Genomic DNA, 13,414 nt, shown 5'->3' with positions numbered 1-13,414 from the left:
ATCCCCCTCTGGGTACTGGAAGGCTGCAGTGAGGTCTCTCCAGAGCCTTCTCTTCTCCAGGCTGAACAACCCCACCTCTATCAGCCTGTTAAGAAGCTTATGCAAAGGTAGGCCCCTGGAGGCAGTTCTATTTTCCACCCTTTTATTTTGTTGTCACTGTCAATGTGTTGACATCGTAGGAAAAAAAAAAGAAAAAGTAAAGAAAAAAGGGCTGTACTGAGCATTCCTAGTCTGTATGGGCTTTGTAGTGAGTGGCTGAACAAAGAATGTGTGAAGCACAACTGTACCGTCTTAGCTGCAGGTGGGAGTAAAGCAGCATGAAAAAGGTTCATTCCAAAGGCTCACCTTATACATGGATTGCTCTTCCAGACAATCCAAAGGCTCTAACATGAGGTTACAGCCTGTTATAAACACAAAGGAGTGTCACTATCCATAAAACACACTGAGAATCCAGGGTGGTGGTCACAGCCTAATTACACAGGGACAGTGTTGGGGAGCTGGCAAAGCCAGTCTGCAGCTTGATCAAAAAAATTCCACAGCATCAGGAATCCTCCACCTTCAGGTTTTCCAAACAGTCCTCCAGCAATGTTAAAAATAGAAAATTGCTTTAAAATAATATAATTAATAATGAAATAAATCATAATGATTGTTATTCCCTAGTAAATACTGCTAGACATTGCACGGCATGGCAGACAGCAAAGCCATTTCCAGAAAAGCCACAATCCAAAATTAAAGGCTCATTAAGTCTTTCTACTGCAATAATCTTTCATGGAACACATTGTGAGCTATAACTGGTGTGCATCCCCTGCTCCCTTCCCAGGGTGGAACAAGCAGCACTGCTGCCTTAGGTCATACACAGGCTGCTCAAGGCTTCTTGAAGGCTTCTGTAGAAATGAGTCCTGTGCTGACACAGAGCAAGCTTAAAAGGCAGTCCCTACACCACAGCTGTTCACTGGTCATTGCAGTTGGAAATAAGCCTTTTCAATAAATAATAGTATTTAAATAAATTAATTTTAATGTGAATCAATTCATCTTGATTGAGGAATACTTATGTTCTTTTCAATAATAAAAACTCTGTTATGTAACAATAATCATAATAGTTCTGTAAAGCTAACTCCTTTTTTTAGGGAGAGAACAGCACTGACAATCTCAGGTAACTAAAACCCAACACTTAGATTAAACTTCACTTTTCCCATCTCCTTCCCTACTGCTGTTCTGGCCTTGGTCTGTGTTTTAACATAATCTGCAATAAAAATTTTAGCAAGATCAGTATCAAAGGGCTGCTGTCAGGTGCAATGACAGAAGGAGCCCTGGCTGCAGTGGGAGGGGTTATTGCTGCAGGACAGGGGGCAGGCTGCTTCCTCAGGCACTCAGCTGCAAGGTGGGCAGCTCTTGTAGTTCAGCAGCTGCTCTGTCCCTCAGCACCACAACTTCTTGGAGGAGCCCTGTCTCACTGGCTCTTTGAGCTTGTACTGGGACTGTCCTCTCCCCCATGCTCTGGGATGCAGAGCTCATGTTCCACGTCCCCAGGCTTCATAAATTCATCTGCTGCTTTTCCAGAGCCTCCTTCTTCAGTTTTCTACTCTGTTATTTCAAAGAGCTCATGAGAGTGCTGGTGCTCCAGGGGCCTTTTTTCACTTCCAGCACTAAGTGGCAGCCATTTGGTTACAGGCCTTCCAAATTCCTGTGTGCAGTGGGAAGTTGTCGTCGGTTGGACACAAGGTTTTCGGGGTGAAGGAAGAGACGAGATGGGCTCCATGATCAGAAGGCTTGATTTATTATGTTATGATATATATATATATATTATACTATACTAAAAAGAAAAGAAAAGGAGAGTTTCCAGAAGCTGCTAACTACCTAAGAATAGAAAGTATGGAATGATCAACAAACCTTGCTCTCTCGGACTGTGTCCAAGAGAGCTCAGTTCTGGATTGGCCATTATTTCCAAACACTCAATCTGGGCCAATCCAGGCAGACCTGTTACATTTCACAGCAGCAGATAACCTATTGTTTATGTCTGGTTGCTGAACTTCTCAGCTTCAGCAGGAAAATCCTAAGAGAGGATTTTTCATAAAAGAAATGTCTGTGACAGGAAGTGGCACATGGCTTTCATAAGGCTCCTCCTAGCTGGCACTGTGAAAAACCAAAAGATTTTAAGGGTTTAATTTTTGTCATGAGCACTGGGAAGGGTACCATTTTGAAGAAAAAGTATTTATAGATATGTAAGCCTTGGCTATACATTCATGGTACTGTCTTTGGAAAAGGAAAATAGGGGAGATGAGCTGGGAAAACCAACAAGGAAACAGATGAAATAATATAATAAAACATATTCTGCTTAGCCTTTGGCACAATAATTTTACCAAGGTAACCATGAAATGAAGAGAGGTGTGTCCTGCACTATGTAAGAACAGGCAACAGCCTACTTGCAGGTGGGAGATTTGAGCACTTGCTGTTTTCTAGATCTCTCTCATGGGCTGAGGAGCTTGCAGAAAACCCTTGTCAGATCATCCTTAATGCTACACTAAAGTTCTTCCACATTTACAGCCACTTGTCACTGTCACATAATGGAACAGTTTGTATAGTGAACAAATAATCCATCCCCAGACCCCACAGGTGACCCAGTTAAGGGCACAAATACTAAGTTAGCCTGTCCTTACTTGCTATTTTACTACCACATTAAATCTGTCAATATATGTCAACACAACTCTACATACAAATACTAATGAAACAGTAAATAATTTTTGTCCAAATTAAAAAAACTCAAGCAAACAAAAACACCCAAACCTGAACAAACCCCCCAAAAGCAGCTACAGCCAGCTACTATCCTGACAAGGAGAGGGAAGAGTTAACTGCCTAGGAAATAAATCTCAGTTTGAAGTGCTTATCCCATCCCAGACCGTCAAGAAATCTGGCTTTTGAGAGCTGAGCTGTGCTGCCTCTCGATCCCTCTGCAAGCTTTTCAAGGAAGACATGGGGCACCACCATGTCCTGCCAGGTCACCTTCCCCAGCAGAAAGGGCAGCCTGGAGCAGTAAGTCCAGCTAACGGCAGAAGATGATGCCACACCATCCACAAGGCCTGACACATAATATGCAGTTTGCCAAGGTGGAAATCCCTTTATATATATTTTCCCAAGTCACAATTAAGGACTCCGTTTGTGGTGACACAGGACAGCTGGGCTCACTTGACTGTACAAAAGGCTTGAAATCCTTCAATACAAGCTCAAACTGAGATAAGAGCAAGCAAAAAAAAGAGCACCTGTGGTGTTTTTCCCTTTTTTTTAAAAATTTTTTTTCTAACTCATGAGTTTGAAGTTCTGACTTCTGGTGGCTATAACTCGGGCTATGTGGTTACAAGCCTGCTGGCAGTGTGGGTGGCAGCAGACCCAGGTCACATCTCAGACTGCCCTGGCTTTCCATCAGCAGGCCTGGTGAGATACCCACTGTATGGTGTATGGCTCCCAATGCTTTGGTCACCACAACATTGTACTGGGAGCTCATTTCAGTGCCACACTGCTGTGGGACAGCACAGACAATGAAAAGCAAAAGTGAAGAGGAAACAGAATGAGAGACTCCTTGCTTTTCAGGGCAGCAGAAGCTCTGCACTTTCAGCGCAAGGATCAGGGTTGGCAAAGAGCTTTCTTCTGGTAATGACCTTTCAATTCCTGCTATTGCCATGGGGACTGCAGGGACATGAAGAGAAGCAAAATACCCACTGCCAGTGCTTGTGATTGCATCCCACATAGCTCTGTGCTACCAAGATACACCAGAGCCTGCCACCAGCCAGCACACCTGGGAAAAACCATAGTCTGAGCTGTGCCAACTTCACCAGGAGCTAGGAAGGGCTTTAAAGATGGCTGAGGGAGATGGTGTCAACAGTAATTCCTCCACCCTCCCCAAATCCACCACACTCCCTACAACAGGGAAAGTAGACTGGAGCCATGGCTGACTGCCCATCAGCTACTCACAGCAGCAGTCACAGAACCGGTTTCCCTTCCAAACATCCAATATCCCTTCCTGGAGAGTTGAAACCAAGACCCTGTTCTAAGGGAGTGCAACTGAAGCAACTTGAGCATACCAAAATGCCAGAGCACAGACAGGCAGGCAAATGCTGATGCACGTGCCACACCTGCAAGGCTGACAGAGCAGCTCAGTAGCTCTCCAGCCATGAAGCAAGCATAGATGCTGCTGCAATCCCTGTGGATGGAGTGTGTTGTGCTTTTACACTTTCAGGGGCCAGGCTAGGCTGTGTCTCAGGCTGGGATCTATGGCACACAATCTGCTTTGACAAGCTGAAGGAAGAAATGGCTCCTTGGGCAAACTGGCAGATACCCCAGCGTTGTATTGTAGGAAGGCAGCTGCTGAGAGGGTTTGTAAAAATAAACATTCCCCAGACAGAGCACTCTGTGGTTGGTCTTCAAATAAAAGCTCATTTTTAGGGTAGGAAGCCTCATCACACACTTAGGCAGAACTGGTCATTAGGAGCAGACTCTTCTGACTGCTGCTGTCTTTCACTACAAGATCTGTTCCAGACTGCCCAGACAGGATGGGCTGGAGTCCTTGAGTTTGGCTGAAACTGGAAGCAGCAAAACCACCATGTTGGGAAACAGGAGGTGGAGTTTCTTGCAGAGAAATTGTGTATCATATACTGGAAAAATGACACAAAAGCTGGAATGGCTGTCACTGTCACATCATCTACCTCAGCCTTGTCATGGTGCTGCCACTGCCAGTAAGAGGCCACAAGCTCTGCATTATGTGAGGCTCTGTCAGGCTTTGCCTGGGCTTGTCTTGGCCTGCCAGGAGCTGCTGTAGCTCGTTTTGCTGTTACAACAGCTGTCTAATGACCAGGTGACTGCACCAACATTGTCTTGGGTTTTGCGCAATTATCTGATGTTTGGGCTACCCAGTACAAGAGAGACATGGGCATAGTGAATCCAGCAAATGGGCAGCACGGTGATGAGAAGACTAGAGCCTCTGTCAGATGGGGAGAGGCTGAGGAAGCTGGGATATTGGAAGGTCAGACATTAGAAAGTTTACATCAGTGAACTGCACATCATTTGACTACAACCATTAGCATTGTTTTAACTGGACAATCAATATCTGACTGGATTGCTAGAACTTCAGGTGTGAATTCTTTTTGCTGGTCCAAGAGTCTAATGAATAGGAGTGAAACAGCCTAACTCAGACACAACTGAATGGCAAGATACAGATGACACCCTCATTTTGTTGTCACCATGAAATCCTCACACTACTTGGGCCATAGTAGTGCCCCAAATGGTGGGTTCTGGTTCTCCAGTAGAACCAGAGAAAGCAGAAGTAGAGGGATGTCAGGAAAAGAAACTGTATGCAAATTTTAGACTATTGATCATCCACATCACCTCAAAAACTGAACTTGGCTCAAGAGTCAGCACCTACAAAGAGGGACAGAGCAGCTGTGCTGTCACATAGAATGCATCATGGCATCTTTCAAGCAAGTCTCTATGTTGGCATTTGAAGTTGGAAGATCTGTAGTGTGCTCTGCAAGGTCCCATGACTGCCCCACTTCAGCTGCTTTGATGCAGGTCAGGACAAATTCTAACCATGGTTTGTGTGCTAACTCAGCGGCACAAATGAAAGCCGTTTGCACTAAAAGCATCTAAGTCAGAAGGCTGGGAACACTTTTCACTTTGCTAGTCTGTACGTGGTCAGAAGGAATTTTATTTATGCTCCATCCTGAGAAGTCCCCCAAGGCTGAAAGCAAAACTAGGCTTTGCTTGGTGGCAGGGAAGGAAGAGGAGATTTTACTGTGCAGAGCACAAATCAAAACAATCCCAGGGCTGCTGTCCTGCCATTCAATACATGAGGTTTTTGCCTTCTGCTCTCCTTTAGGTCAGGAGCAGTCCCTCCCGGTGCACCAGGGTAATTGTGGGCTTGGTGCAGAGCTGGTCTGCACAGTGCCAGGGTGAGCAGTATGAGGTTCAGCCAAGGCTGAATACCAAAGCCCAGGGCTGCTTTCCTTAAGCCTGCCACAAAGTTTCTACTATCTTGCTGAAGGCTTGCCACCAACCCCTTTTTAAATACAAGATTCATTGTCCTAATTGTGTTTATATCCAAAACCCAAGCATTTTACTCCCACTTCTGAAGATCTCTAACATCCATTCACATTGTAATACACCATTACTTTTATTTGGCACTTACCCCCTCCATCATCTTCCTCCAGCAGTTTCCTGAGGTCAGCTTGCTTGTTTTATCTATCGGGGATCTGTGGATACACTGATACTCCCAACACAGCTGGCATTGCACAGCTGTGCTCTGGTCACATCCTTGGTACCATCTGGATCTTCCAAGTGGGTGAGTTATTCCCTAGGCAGCCAGCACTGTGTGCACATGCACACCATGAGGCTGGATTCTGGGAAGCCCTTAATGAACCAGCCACATCCAGCACAACCAGCTTGAGCACAACATGCGACACGACCGGATTAACTCCACGTGAGCACAGCTGGGGGCAGCACAAGCCTGGGGTCACTGCCAGCGTGCTCCATGGTGACAGCACCTCTCTTCTGGAATGCCTCTGCGTCCAGCAGGTCACCAGATGTGACACAGGTGACTGGGCACCCACGCACCATCCCGGTGCAGCACCTGCCTGCAGGACATCCACAGAAGCTTACCTCATGCTCACGCTTCAGTGCCAAAAGGCGCACAATATACTCCAAGTGAAATAGGATCTTTTAATATCACATATCCAAACAAATAGTTCTCATTTCAAAATGCAAAATAGGTCCTTTGAAGATCAGCTGCTCCCAGGCCGTGTGAGCAGGGTGGGGCACAGCTGACTGGCACAACTGTTGAGGTCAGACCTCGTTTCTTTGGTAAGATACATGCCGGGAACAACACGAATGTAGAGTTGTACCAAAAGAGTCCATTTAGAAGACTAATTATTACTCCACACCCCTTATTAGAGATTTGCATTTTAAAACAGTCAAATACATTAAATAGCTTTCCGACGTCTAGATAGCAAACATTTGAAGTAGCACATATTCCGCTACCCCCACCATTTTAAGAACAAGCAACACATGTGGGAGAGAAGGGAAACATTAAAAACAGGCTGTCTGTCTCACACAGTTTATTTAACAATAGGTAATAAGAAATCAATTTTAACAGTCTATACAGTGATCGAAAGTTCTTATTTATAAGTAACCAACTTTAATTGCATGATATACAACATTTGAGGGTTTTTTGCTTTCTATTTTCAAGTTTTACAGAAAATGGAAGAGGGTGGGAAAGGGGCATGGGAGAGAGAAAGCAAGCATAAAGAAGAAACCCCAGGGACTTTTTCTCAGGTTGAAATAATCCCGTTGGAATTGTTTCTTACCCTCTTTTTTATGTTTTTTTTTCCTTTGTTAGATGTAAAAATAACAAAAAAATTCTTTCAAGAAAACAGAAACCACAATATATATACTACATCCATTTGGCAGCTGCCCCTGTGTATTTCCAAAAATGTTGTCTTCTCTCTACATGTACAAATTACTTTAATACTTGAAGTTTTTTTAAGCTCAGACTCTTGTATAGAAAATTCTTGGAGGACAAAAGTAGACTTCAGGAGGGGGACTGAGTTATTTAATATTTTTACATTTTTCAAAGAATTGATGTATTTCCAACCAAAGAGGAAAAGATTGGTATTTATTTTTATATATATATATTTATATATGTAATGTAGTTTTAAAGCAACATTAACCCCTTTTGTCCTCCGGTTTTAGGAAAGGTTCTCCTGTGTTTTTCTGTTTTTGTGGTGTTTTTTTTCGCAGTGACATCAAGAAAAACCAGAATAGGGAAAATGTTTACCATCTGCCTCAGTAAATAATAACTATCAATATTACATATTTTCATTAATTTAAAAAAAAATAAAACCTATTGGAGGCATGAGCAGGGCATCCTTTGGTGAGCAACCAAAAGACCGCCTTACACCCCCGACCTCCCCAACGCACACGAGGAAAAAAAAAGCCAAGAAAAAGGACTGGTTATGATTCCAGCCATAACAAAAATATATTCTTTGTACTCTACTGTCCCTCAGGTTCGTTGTCGGTTTGTTTTTAAAACCACAAACTACTGCTGCAGAGTTCAGATGTGTTCCAGGGAAAAATGTTGTTTTAGCTAAGAAAGATTCAAAAAAATTTGTCTTCAGTACAAAAAGTCTTGCGAAAATAAGTTTTTTTTAATTTTCTTTGTTTTTTTAATTTTTTTTTTTGCTCCCAAAATGCTACAACGTGTCTAGTGTATGTCTAGTGTACTCTGTGAAAGGTTTGAATTCAAGTCTGAGTTCTCGGAGCTGAGCCCCAGTTCCGTGGCGCTTGTACCATGGAGGCCTGCCATGCCGGCATTGCTAGCAAGCTGGGAAAGCATTGCACTCTGGTCTGGGCTGGCAAAGTGCCCTTGATCCATGGGGTTAGCCTGGGCAGCTACCAGTCCTGGATGTGGAGAGCTGGTCTGCGGGGACACGTGGTGTGGAGAAGGCTGAGGCTGCATCCGAGGGGATGGGCTGGAATGAGGGGGCTGGGACTGGGGCCGCGGTGAGGGTACAGGCTGTGGAGAACGCACTTGATTGGTGAGTGATGAAGGGAGCTGCTGGCCCTGGAGGTGCGGGGACTGGGCCTGATTGGGGAGCATGTGCTGTTGGGGGCTCATAGGATTGGGCTGAGCTGGGGATCCCATCTGCTGCTGAAGCAGCCTTTGCTGGAAAGCCTGTTGCAAACTGGCTCCTGTCTCTGCACTCATGGCCTGTGGAAGCTGGCTTATTTGTCCCATGTTTCCTTGCTGCATCTGCTGCATGTGATGCTGCATTCGCTGCTGTTGCTGCTGGGGATACCCGACGCCCTGGGGCTGCTGAAACTGGTTGTGGTTGGCCATCCCTGGCCCCAGCGCCGGTCCCGCTCCCTGCTGCTGCTGCTGCTGCTGGTGGCGCTGCTGCTCCATCATCTGGTGCCGTCTCATCAGGAGATCTCGGAACTGGGGAGCCATCCCCGAGTGATTCATATTCATCTGCTGTGCCTGAGGACTCATCCCAGCCATGGCCTGCTGTGGCTGCTGCTGTGGCTGCTGCTGGGGCATGCTGGGTCTCTGCACTCCTGCTTGCATGGGGTTCATGTTCTGCATGGCGGGGTTGGGGTGCACCCCTCCTTGCTGCCCTTGCATGGCCTGCTGCGGCTGGAGCCCCGGCTGCCCCTGCGGGAGGCCAGGCTGCCCCGCCATGGCCTGCGGGTTCTGTGAGCCCGCGTACTTGGCCGCCCGCTGCTTGATGAAAGCGGCCAGCAGCTGAGGGTTGGAGTGAAGGATGTTAAGCACCTGCTGCTGTTGCATGGGTGAGCTGGGAGACCTGAGAGTCCGCAGTAGGTTTTGTAAGGCCGCCTGGGGCAGAGGTTGCTTGGGCTGAGCAGTGCCAGGTACCTGACCCATCCCTGGCTGAGGGGCCATATTCATCGGCTGACCTGGCTGAGCTACTGACATCATGGATGGCCTCTGCATTCCTGGCTGCAGCTGAGCTTGGGGTAAGGCCCCCTGCACCCACGGTGGCTGCTGCTGAATTCCTGCCGGCCCCATTCCTTGATCTATATGGCCACCAGGACCTCTGCCTATCTGTGGAGGGTTCATTCCCATCGGTGGCATCTGGGGCATCTGGTGCTGAATCGGCCTTTGGAAGATCTGAACCTGTGCCATCTGGCGCTGGGTCTCTGCTGCCCGCTGGATCTGCATGGCCATTTCCACCGCTGCTGGAGGAGGACCCTGAACTGGCGGCTGCGGCGGCTGAGGTGGAGTCGGAGGCGTCACCTGTCCGCCTGCCTTGCCCTGGGACACGGCGCCAGGGGGCTGAGTTCTTGGCATGGTGTAGGGCGGCATGCTGTTGGGAGGCGCGGGCTGAGGCTGTGACACGGGCTGGGGCGGAGGCTGGGGCTGCGGGGTTTGCGGCGTTGGGGGCTGCTGGCCCGTCGGAGTCGTCGGTGTGGCCGGTGTGGGCGAGGGCAGTCCTTGCTGCTGGCCTGCCACACCTGTGCGCTGCATGCTTGCCATCCTCCTTCGGAGCATCTGTGCCTGCTGCAGGCGGTGCTGGAGCTGCTGCTGACGAAGCTTGTGTTTGATGTTGAGGCAGAAGGGCACGGGGCACTTGTTCTCCTGGCAGTGCTTTGCGTGGTAGCAGCAGAGAGCAATGAGTTGCTTGCAGATGGGGCACCCTCCATTGGTCTTGCGTTTGCAGCCTTTGGTGTGTTGGACGACCCGTTTCATCTTCTGACAGGACGGCAGCGAGCAGTTGGCGTTGCGGCACTGGCAGGCGTGCACCAGAGACTGGATGCAGCGCTGGATGCTCAGGCGGCGCGAGTCGCCGGGGCTCTGCGTCGTGGCTGTCTGCTGATTGTTGCTCTCGTCGTCCAGACCGAGGCCTAATTTTTCCATCTTGTGGTCATGGTTTTTAGTGTTATAGCAGGTGATGCACAGGTCATAATCCTGAAAAGACAACAAAGGATGAGTTATCGGTGTTCCTGAAACTCCATACGATAAATGAATAAATGATGTCCTGCCACCTCAACAATTACTCCCGGTCTGTTCCAGGCAAATTGTTGCTCTAGGGAAAAATTCAATCTTTCATGCCATGTTGAGGTACTAGAGAAGGAATAAATCCAAATTATAGCCAGGGAAAGTGTGTGGGTGTAAGGGTGTCTGAAAGCTACACAAATATATAAACCTTGAAAAACAAGTTGGCTCTGAGCTAGTAAGTCACACATTATTCAGAAAAATCCCAAAAGGAAAGAAGAAGAAATAGGCAGGGACAAATAGCTGCTCATCTGCTCCCATTTCAAAAGAAGAGAGCAGGAGTGGCAGAAGAGGTACCAGCTTTCAAAAAAGAATGAAAGCTGCATTTTCTGTTTGCAGATGTGAGTTAAACAACAGAGTGCTGAAAGAACAGAACGTGTTCTGTGAGAGCAACAGCACAAGTTTGGGCTCAGTAATTGATCTTTAAGAAAAAGACCTAAGTTCTTAGGATTGACTAAACCATAGGAAATTTAGAATTTACTTTCTGGTATATACCAAAAAGGTAAAAGCACATGTGTGTGCATGTATACGTATACATATATATATATATATTTGTAACCAGAGGAAATGGAAGTATCAAATTGTAATTAAGATCAAATCTGAGTCAGTCATTCACTTCCAGCAGGCTGGAAAACTAAGTCAGACACAATGATAATCCAGCTTCCAGTGGGCACTGAACCAAAGTCCTGGACTCGATCTTCAAGCACACTGGTTTTGCAAACACTTCTGAAGACACAAATGCTGTTTGCAGCATTCTACAGAGACACAACAGAATAGTGAAGGAGTCACAGGGGTATTGGGGTCTGACTTGCAGCACAGCAAAACCTCTGTGCCAGCAAACCAACGGAGAGCCCTCTACAGAAATACTGCTGCCCCACACTTCTGACTCTGGAAGGAAAATGTACGCATTGCTCTTCAGAAAAACCAGCTGATCCTACCATTCCAGCTCAAGCCATGGCTACAGTTCCCAATTTCTTAGGCAGCAGCACCTTAAATAAACTACAGAAAACACAACTCTATTTCAGCTCTCCACAAGGCAGAAATCACACCAAGCAGCACATTAGCAGAACCACTTGTTAAAGAAAATGTTTTCCCTCCTTTCTGAACTGCCAGCAGATGAGCTGCACAGATCTTTTTCCATCAGTTAATAATGAGAAATCAGTTCAGACAAAAAGCACTCTGGGCACAAAGACACAGGGGCAGAAGCAGGGAAAACTTCACCAAACACACCTCACAGACAGTGCAATGCCATCTGGTCTCCACATGATGCTTGCACTCATTGCAGGTGTAAACAAAGCGGTCTTGGCTCTGGGTGTGCAGCTCCACCAGCATGCACATGGTTGACCACTGAGCCCTTCGTAGCGAGGAGAACTCCAGGTGCTTGTCTCTAGCAAGGGTCAGGAAAGCATCGCGCCCATCCATCAGGTCACATGGAATGAGCGGGTCAGGCTCAATGATGGGGGGCAGGGAGTTGGCTGCAGGGCCAGCAATGAGACGGATGACAAAGAAGACCTGAAAAATAAAAAGGTTTAATATGTTAGCACTTATCAAGATGTTTTGGTCACCAAACCTCATTATAGAGTCTACAGTTCCAGGATCAGTTAACATTTGAATGACCTGCTGTCAGGTGGGATGCTTGTGAGGCCTGGGAAATCTCAGACCTCTGGGTGCCCTGCAGGTTCACTTTCCTCTGAAGAAATAGGAAAGGGGCACTGGACTGAACAGAAACAGTAGAACTGCTGTGGCAATCTAGACTGCTACAAAGTTCTGCATGAGCACAGCTGCATTTATTCCCACTGCCCTTGCAGCAAAAAGCACCCAGACTTAATGGTACTGGTCTGTCTGGGTGAGCCACTCAATTCTCCAGCCAAACCTGTATAATTTACAGGGCATGACTCTGTTTGAAGTATCAAACCTTTATACACTTCTTTACTGAAGTAAAAAATATTCCTCATTCAATCAACTCTTACCTCCTTGTGCTTCTCCATAGTGGCATACAGCTTTTGGGAGAGGTCATTGGACACATTGGGCATGCCAGGCTTCTTCTTATTGCCACGACTCAAGCTGCTCTTGTTTTTACTTGTCTTCTTATTGTTCTTCTTTTTGGCATTTTTGCTGTCTCCCTTGCTCACCTAGCAATTTTAAAGACATTTTATGTCAGGTATCTAAGCAACACCACATCACAATTTTATTATTTTTATATATTCTACAACTGCAGGACAAACCACACTTCACAATCATTTACTCTGAAGACACATACTAGTGTCCCCAGAAATATTAAATTAACTCCATTAGAATTACTCCAAAAGCTATCAAGTTCAGCAATACATACCTCCAAAAATATTAAAAACATAGATGCTCAGGACATACAAGCAAAAAAATATATATAATGAAACTTGTTTGTCCATTACAGCTACACACTCTTGGACAATCAAGGGGTTCAGTAGATGAACTCTTGATGTAATTCAAAAGTAAAAATAACTGCAAAGTGCAATTGATATCGCACTGAACAAAGGTAAGGAAGACTTAAACCACTTAGATTTAGTTTGCTACAGCTCTGACAGATTTACTTTTAACAGACTGCATTAAACTGATTTTGGTATGAAGCTGTTGTTCTGAGTCCAAAATGCATTAGTAGTGCAACTTCTGGCATGCACCTGTCATACCCTGCAACACTCAAACAAAACAGGTCAGCTTAATTTCAGCTATATTCTGTTAGCAGTGAACAGTTTCTTGCTCTCTGGGATGCTTAGAGAGCCCCTCAAAACCTCACAGCATAAGATGATCAAGGATCAAAGTAATTGTTAGCCAAACCAGCATTTTTCCTAAGCTTAAAATAACTTTGAAGAATGGAAA

At 46.1% G+C, this 13,414-nt stretch overlaps 1 protein-coding gene across 1 annotated transcript in view; it reads right to left on the bottom strand.

Moving 5' to 3' along the window:
* Nucleotides 1-7,083: 7,083 nt before the first annotated feature.
* The window catches only part of EP300 (E1A binding protein p300), a 61,510-nt gene continuing 55,179 nt past the window's right edge, over nt 7,084-13,414 (bottom strand). Inside the window, exons 29-31 of the mRNA XM_030961078.1 lie at nt 12,529-12,690; nt 11,789-12,070; nt 7,084-10,471 (exon numbers count right to left, since the gene is read on the bottom strand). Of these exons, the coding sequence (XP_030816938.1) occupies nt 8,246-10,471; nt 11,789-12,070; nt 12,529-12,690 (2,670 nt within the window). The 3' untranslated portion in view covers nt 7,084-8,245. The remainder of the gene's footprint in view (nt 10,472-11,788; nt 12,071-12,528; nt 12,691-13,414) is intronic.

This window comes from Camarhynchus parvulus, chromosome 1A (genome assembly GCF_901933205.1).
Source record: "Camarhynchus parvulus chromosome 1A, STF_HiC, whole genome shotgun sequence".
Lineage (NCBI taxonomy): Eukaryota > Metazoa > Chordata > Aves > Passeriformes > Thraupidae > Camarhynchus > Camarhynchus parvulus.
Note: the sequence above shows the minus strand (reverse complement) of the source record. Positions and strands in the feature narration are given on the sequence as shown.